This window comes from Echinops telfairi, unplaced genomic scaffold (assembly GCF_000313985.2).
Source record: "Echinops telfairi isolate 266 unplaced genomic scaffold, ASM31398v2 ScPeMD7_7422;HRSCAF=8460, whole genome shotgun sequence".
Lineage (NCBI taxonomy): Eukaryota > Metazoa > Chordata > Mammalia > Afrosoricida > Tenrecidae > Echinops > Echinops telfairi.
Genome location: NW_022111322.1, coordinates 1,808,928 through 1,817,471, shown reverse-complemented (window position 1 = coordinate 1,817,471; position 8,544 = coordinate 1,808,928). Strand labels below are relative to the sequence as shown.

The window sequence follows — 8,544 nt, the reverse complement described above, 5'->3', positions numbered from 1 at the left end:
AGATGTTGAACTCTTAACGCTACACCTGTCAGGTGTCTTCCCATTGGGAAACAGGAGCTTATTATGTTAATGAGCCCATATGTTTAGGGTATGTCCTCAACCTAATCACTTTTGAGTGATTAGAAGCATAATTAGGCCAAGGAGCAAGCACATCCAGGGAAGACAGGCTCTTGCTGAAGATGATGGAGGCAGATGAAGCTGCGAGTGCAGGAATGACAAAGATTTCCAGCTACTAGAGGTTGAGGACAGAAGGCACATGGCTAAGAGATTGGATGGTCAGCGACTCACACCCACCAGTGAACTTGTGGGACATCAGACAAGGCCTGGCAATTTGCTCTTGTAAAGATTGCAGCCAAAATAACGCTTGGGGAGGGGCAGTTCTTCTTCGTGGCTACGAGTAGGAAATCCACTCAGCAGCACGCACTGTGCCAACGTAAGCTGAGTAGTCAAAGAAAGACCTCCACCTCGACCCACGCATTGAACTAGAGCATCTAGCCTCCTGAACACTGAGGAGATAACTGTGGATGACCCTAATATCATCCACCTGTGTTATGTGGATCAGACCCATTCCCATCGAGTCGGTTCTGATTCACAGCAACCCTGTAGAGCTGTCCTGAGACTCACAAGACTGCAGTTTTTATGGAAGCAAATTTCCTCATTTTTCTCCTAAGGGATTTCGGGGGGTTGAACTACTAACTTAGGGTTAGCCGCTAAGTGGCTAACTCCTGCACCACTGCCTTTCCTCAGTCACCTTACAGAAGCACTGAAAAACTAAGGCAGCCAGTGAAGGGTTAAGTTAGGATTTGAATGTCGGGCCTATACTCTTCCCATTGGTTCTGAGTTGGGCTGAGATCCAGAAGGTCCGCAGTTTGAAACCACCAGCCACTCCAAGGGAGAAAGGTGGAGCTTTCTACTCCTGTAAAGTTCCCGTCTCTGAGACTCACAGGGGCGGTTCGTTAGGGTTGCTATGAGGCAGCAGTGCCTTGGTGCCAATGGGGTTTGTTTGTTTATTATTTTAAAAGCTCTTCCCATCTTGCGCTACCTTTCAAGCTCACTGCCACTGAGCCGAGTCCAACTCATAGTGACCCTGTAGGACAGGGCAGAAGTGCCCCTTTAGGTCTCCAAACATTTTAGATCTTTATGGGACTAGATAGCCTCATCTTTCTTCCACAAAGCAGCTAGTGGGCTTGAACCACTGGTCTTGTGGTTAGCAATTTGGTGCCTAGCCCACTATGCCTCCAGGGCTGGTTGCCCCAACCTGAAAATCTAGGACTAGAGCAGGAGAGTAGCCGAGGGTTCAGTGGAGAGAAATCCTATAGCCTACATGCCAAGACCCTATTCTGCACAGAGCAGAGGACCTACTGTGAGCAAGAAGGCAAAATTGCCTTGACTTCCCCACAGTAGTTTGTTGCCCTATAACCCACATATCATACAATTCAATCATAAGAAGAAGAGTTGTATAATCATCACCAATATGGGTCTTAGAACATTTTCTTCATTCTTGTCCTCATCATTATTAGCTCCCCATTGCTTCACATCCTCCCCTTCCAAATCCTCAAGGAATCACTAATCCAGTTACTGTCTCTCCAGATTGACCTATCCTGGAGAGAAGTTGCCTTTAGATACCCCCAGGCAGGTGCAGGTCTGGAAGCGAGGGGACCACTGCTTCTCACAGGAAGCTAGCTACTTCCACATGTTGATCCTGGGGACTCGCGGCTTTATTCGATGTCGCCCACCCCAACAGCTGGAGCAGGGCCACCACTTGATAGCTATTGCCTGTGTCAGTCACGGGGCTCTCTTCTGAACATGCACCTCTCAGCTGGAGCAGCCCTGAGAGGGGGGCCCTCTGTTTTACATGTGGAGAAACTGCAGCTCAGAGCTGGGGATGAAGGTGCCTACATCCGATTGTTGGGGAGTTTCCAGGTCCAGATTTGGACCAAGATCTGCCTGAATCCAGAAGCTGGTTCAGATTCACCACACCATGCAGGGTGGTGCATTTAATAAAATGCATTTGTCCTCACAGTCTTGCATAATTCAAAACTTGAGTTCCCACGGGGATGCCATTGGAGTAGGAATCACATTTCAAACTTTTCCCACGAAGTGAGACTTCATGAGCATTTTCTGTTTGCAGATATTAACATAGCACATGCCCAGGCTTCATTGGCATGGGCTCAGGGCACAGACCCAGCTACATCCCAGAATCTGGTTCCAGTGCCAAAGTCCTTCTCACCCCACCCACTGGTGCCAGGAAGATGTGCTGAAGGTAGCGCAGCCTGAGGCACTTCCAGCTGCTGCTCAGATCCAGACAAAGCAAAGTAGACGCCTGGACCCCACTAATACAATTAGAATTTACACAAATAAAATAAGCAACATAACCAAAAAATCCCCCTCTTCTGGCTGGCAATTCCCCCTGCACCCTCGAGAGGCAAATGGTCTACTGAGCCCTTTAGTCTTCTCTCTGCAAAGTTTGATGAGAATTGAGGTCAAGGTCTGGATGCTGGAGTTCAGTGGAGTGATCGATCATGGTGAGCTGAAACCAAGCCAACAGACAGTCCCTTACAAGAACCAAAATAATTGCTTCCAGGGGCCTGTGCTATCCAGTTTCCTATGGTTGCTCTGTGCAAAGCAAATGCCATTGGGATGTGGACCCAGGTCCCAAGGGCTGACATGCTATGTTGAGCCGACTTCAGTGTGTGCTGCCCGGCACCGTACTCTCTCCTCTCCCTTGCCCGAGTGTCCGAGGGTCTCTTGTGGATTTAGACCAAGGAGCAAGCACATCAAGGGAAGAGAAGGTCCAACTGAAGGTGATGGAGGCAGATGAATCTGTGAGCGCAGGAACACCAAAGATTTCCTGCTAATAGAGGCTGGCAAAAGAAGCCCCAAATGGCAACGTGCTAGTAGGGAAGGCAAGAGCTGTGGTTGTAGAGAGGAGAGTGCAGTGACGCTGCCTACACGTCTGTCTGTGTCGAGGGTGTTCAGCACTCCTGACTCTCCTTTGGAGCTGGCCCCCACCCCCTTGTCTAGCCTGAAGGGGAGAAAGAACATGGCGAGACCCCCGTGCTAAGGTTCCTCACCCTGTGCCCACCTGAAGCAGGACGGAGCCTTGAAATAGCCCAAAGTAGATCCAAGGTCACAGTGAATCCACGAGAAATGACTACTTCCTGTGATTTATGGAGAGGCAGAATAACAACTCCCATGGCAAGAGCCCAGCAGATATTTATTTATCATTTGAGTGCCCTGTTCCTGCCCTGTTCTGTGTTCATTCCAGCCACCTGTTCAACCCGACTCCCATAGGTCTTACATCGTATAATGAACCCCCTTCTATCCGTCTGAAGAATTCATCTCTTGAGCTTGGTTTGCATACCTGACTCAAAAAAGGGGGCTTGGTATTTAAGCAAACCAGACTGTTATTCCAACAGAATAGCCCTGGGTAGTTTATTTATCCTCAGACATTTTCAACTCTACCACAGCGGGCTGAGAATGGGCTGAGGAGGCCTGCTGCTCTTCAGAACACGAACTGGCCACTTCCAGCACCTGCTAAAAAAGTACACATGCAAAACCACTCTGTTGGACCCTTTCCACAACTCTGCCCACGCAAAATTCCTGTAGGAAAAAATCCCACTGATTATGATCTTATTGTCACACATGAACGAACACATCAAACCAAACCAAACCCCAAACCCCTACCAATCCAAGCAGATTCTAAAACAGTAATTTTATAACATTAATGTATTTAAAATAAGTTAAGAAATCGAAGAAGAAATAGAGGCTCTAGGAAATAAGAAACCATGAAAACAGGGCAGACAGATTAGAAAAAAGAATCGCGAGAACTTTTAGAAACTAGCAAAAATAAAGATGCATTAAAATTGACAATGTAAAGAATGGGTTGGACACCAGAGCTAGAGAGAGGTGTAGGTGGACAGAAAAATATACCGAGGAAATCACTTATCCCCTAGAAACTACAGAAGGGACGCTATGAGACAAGGAAGTCAGAATAAAAATGCCTAGCATCTATTTAAAGGTTCCAGAAGGAAAGACTAGGTGTTTGGCAACATCAGGAGAAATTTTGGATGAGATTTCTTTTTATTTAGAATTACAGAGGAATCTTAATCTTCAAAAGAAATAGCACATTATACTTCCAAACAGGATAAGTATTAACCCAAACTCAATGCACTTTATCGTGAACATAGATAAAACAAACAAAAACCTTAAACAAAGCCAGAAGGAAAAACAGAGTGCCTATAAAGAGATGGCAATAAGCTTGGCAGAAATGCCCCAACACCATCAGGAGATGTCAGAAGGCACGGTACCTTCAAAGTGCTGAGAGGAAATAACTGTCAGATTAAAATCCGTTTATTTCATCCCAAATTAAATTGATTTGTCTTTAATTTATCCCAAATTAAAATAAAATGCATAGCTAAACTATCATTTCAGAGTTAAAGAGTAAAATTCATACAAGGACTTGGGGATTTTCTCCCTCATGAGAAATTTTAGGAACTAGGACATAGACTACAAAAGGGAGAGTATTTAAAATCTAAGTAACAATGGTGAGCAAAGAAACCATTACTGAACTTGTGGGCAAACATATATTAGTGTTGATTTATTTATAAATAAAAATTATGATTATGATGACCACTTGGGGGAGGGTAAAATACTACTCCACATCAACATGGAAGTTAGGAGAGAGTGGTGGGCAGTAAAACAATTCCACGCCATCTAAGATACAACTATTTTTCATTTGGAGCAAAGGAGAGTGAAGAAAACTTAACACTCAAAAGAAGCAGCTAGTCCAAGGCCTAATGGACCACAAAAATCACAGTCTACTGACTCTGAGAGAGAAGAACTAGATGGTACCCAGATCCCACTCCTGACTGCTCTGACTGGGTCACAACAGAGGTCCTGGGCATAGCAGGAGAAAAATGGAGACTAAAATATCAAATGAACAATAAAGATCCGATTTGCTGATCTCGGACAGACTGGAAGAGCCCTTGAGAGCACGGTTCTGGGACAATCTCCTAACCTGGAACGGAAGTCCTGCCTGAGACCACCATTCAGACCGACAACAGAAGGCCCATAAAATAAGCAAAAATATCCCAGAGGAGTGTGTTCCTTAGGACAATCAACTATACAAGATCAAAAGGACATTTTCCCTCAAAGAAAAGAGGAGAGGGTTAGAAATCCAGATGAAAGGAAACCAGAAACATGGGAAAATCAAAACAAAACAGAACAACGAGGAAACTATAGGAACACTGTGGAGAATGCACGGACCACTTTGTGTAGAAACCATTGAATGGGAAATTAATTTGCTTTGAAAACTTTCTTCTAGAGCACAATAAAATTTATTTTTACAATGAAAAGATTCTTGTTGTGTTTGTTCTCTTGCGGAGCTGGGCTGCTAACTGCAAGGTCATCAGTTCAAAACCACCAGGTGTTATGTACAAGAAAAAGGAAGCTTTCTACTCCCGTAAAGATACTTGTTCTTCCTGTTCAAACTAGTCTGATCTACTTTTATTCTCATTTGCTTTTCCATATAAGTTTTAGAATTAGCTTGTCTAAATCTACAGAAAAATATCCTGCTGCAATTTTGATTGGGAATGTATTAAGTCTATAGATCAGTTTGGGGGAAATTGAAGGTTTATTTTATCGAGTCTGCCAATCCATGGACATGGTATTCCTCTCCATTACCCTTATATTTTAACAATGACCTAGGATTTAGCCAAGAGAACAAAATCAACCCCAAATCAAACTCACTGCCAACCAGTTGATTGTGATCCATAGCAACCCTTTAAGACAGAGTAGAATTCCCCTGGGGGTTTCTGGGCCACTATTAAAAGAAGGTAAAAGGCAAACAGGAGGAAATGTCTGCAAATTTAATGCCTCACAAACAACTTGCATGCAGAGTTATGAAGAACTCTCAAAATCCAACAGTAAGAAAATAAACAACCTAATTAAGAAATGGACAGAAGATTTGAACAAACATTTCCTCAAAGAAGACATACAGATGGCAAGTGAGCACACACAAAAAGATGTTCAACATCATTTGTCATTAAGAGATGCAAATTAACCCTGTCATGCTATACACTTCCTATCACAATGGCCAAGGGAAAACTAAGATCTCAGTGAGACAGACTACAATGATGACAAAATGACAATCCTAAACTACAGTGAGAATGCCGAGACACGTTCACTCACAGTGTGCTGGGGGTGGTCCACACTGGTATCGCCATTTTAGAAAATAGTTTTGCAGCTTCTTAGAAATTTAAACAAAAACCTATCACATGAAATCAGCAATTCCGCTTTACAGTACTTAACCTAGGGAAATAAACATTTAGATTCACACAAGAAACTGGACACAAATATTTTGATTAGCCCTATTCATAAAAACTACAAATACACAGTAATACAAATGTCTGCGAGCCAGCGTTCATTGACAGCGGACTGCTACTCAGCAGTCCACAGGAAGAATAAATAAGCGATAAGCCAGCCACAGCTCTGGTGAACTCCAAATGAGTGTGCTGAAAGAAGGCAGTCTCAGAAGATGACAGACAGCACGATCCCGTTTCTATGATAGTCTTGAAAACACAACATCATAGTGATGGAAAACAGGATAGCAGAAGGGAGATTTGGGGGTGGATGGAACTATTCTGTATCCCAATTGTAACCATGGTTACAAACCTCTAGACAGGTTAAAACTATAGTGCACCCCCCTAAATAAAATATTAAGTTTGCTCCACAAGAATGTTTGTAAAGAATGTGTAAGTTTGAGCATAACTAATAATGCATCATTTCCAACAGCCGGAAGAACAACAACAGAACTCAAGAAAAAGGAAACGAGCGAGGAAAGTATCAGAGAATCAACAGAGACAATAAGCTCGCGGACTACCGGGTGGCGACTGCCTCTGGGAAGAAGTGAGGGGTGGAGAGGGAAGTCATGCTTTATTTCATTTTAAAACGAGGCATCCGCAGGAGGACTGCTGAACCTTGATGGCCAGTCCACAGGTGTGTGGTACAGTATTTTTTGCTGTTTGTTTAGACAGGTACATTTCTTCTCTGTTTTTAGAACACTTTCTTGGCATAGTTTTTCTTGCGTTAGTAGCTGCATTTAAAAGTTTTTTGATTTTTTTTTTAAAGAAAAGGGAATGTAGTATTTACAAACCTTATAAACTCTTCAGACATGCCACCTTGCCAGAGCGCACAGCTCTAAGAACAATGTCACAGAAGCCTACGAATCGGGAGCCCTGAACCTCTCTGGTCCTAACCCACTGGGTGTCCTGGGGGCCTTGGAGCCCCGTGCCCTGTCTTATTGCTTTCCGCCCCACCTCCCTGCATCCCAGGGGTCACACGAGGGCACAGGAGAAGAGTGCAGCACGACCTGAAGAGAGACAGACAGATGTGCAATGTCAAGACTTGCGACGGTTAAACAGTCACAGGTTTCCTCTTGCTCAGCCCCAGTGGGCACTGCTTGCGAGGGGTGCACGTGACCCAGAGGTGGAGGAAAGTCATCCTTCTTCCTCAACAAGCCAGAGCCGGGCAAGCTGGTCCAGCTCTTTACGTATTTTTGGTATGTTCCAAGCTTCAGGGAACTTTATGTCATCATCGCAGGAGCACCCCACGATCTCTGGGAGATGCCCACTCATTCTTTCTACCAGTGCAGCAGGGGCAGGGGTCCACTCACCAGTGGCGGCCAGGGAGTACTGGTAAGGCTCCGAGAGGAAGTGTGGCAGGGTGAGGAAGAAGGCGCCTGCAGCCAGGAGGAGGCCCCCAAGGCCAATCAGCCGTGGGCGGTGGACCCGGCTGCCGAAGTAGCTGACAAAGATGATGAGGATGGCATTGCTGATCTGCAGAGAAAGCAAAGGGGCCGGGTGAGAGCTGAGACCTCATCTTCACTTACCTCCCGAGTTGGCCAGACTACCCCTGCTTCAGAAAAACCAGAGAAGCAAGAGGGTAGCCCATGGCTCTTAATGAAAAATTCCACCACCGCCCTCCATCTGGCCTAGTGCGCCCTTTTCCCACCACAACATTATTTATTTTCCTAAATTTTATTTGGAAATAAAATACACCACGTCCTTTCCGTATGTCCAATTCAGTGACGTTGATTGTGTCCTTCAAGCTGTGCCAACATCCTCAACTTCCTTTTCTGAGCGGGTGTTCCTCACTAACATAAACTCACTACCCCCAACACTCCTAGCGAATCTTCTGGGCTGTGGTCAGCTTGAGGCCATATTGGCAGTCCTGAAATGACAAGCATGCTCAAGGCAGGCATTTTGCACGTGTTACGCAACACTTGAAGCATTTCCTGAATGAAGACCAAGGACTGCAGCCTTCAGTATGCATTACACCTCAATGTCAAGAAAACTCAAATCCTCACAGCTGGACCAAATAACAGGTAACGTCATGACACATGGAGAAAGGATGGCAGGTGGCAGGGATCCACAATCAATGCTCGTGGAAGCAGCAGCTAAGAGATCGAATTGAGCACGGAGTGACCCTGCTGCACAAGACTTCCTTTAAAGCAAAACTGCTACTTTGAGGACTAAGGTGCAC

The 8,544-nt window shown here is 45.0% G+C and overlaps 1 protein-coding gene across 1 annotated transcript in view; it reads right to left on the bottom strand.

Moving 5' to 3' along the window:
* Positions 1–8,544, bottom strand: part of SLCO2A1 (solute carrier organic anion transporter family member 2A1) — a gene marked incomplete at its 5' end in the record, with an annotated part of 117,876 nt that overhangs the window by 35,867 nt on the left and 73,465 nt on the right. The window contains one exon of the mRNA XM_045297801.1: positions 7,676–7,838. Coding sequence (XP_045153736.1) covers positions 7,676–7,838 — 163 coding nt within the window. The remainder of the gene's footprint in view (positions 1–7,675; positions 7,839–8,544) is intronic.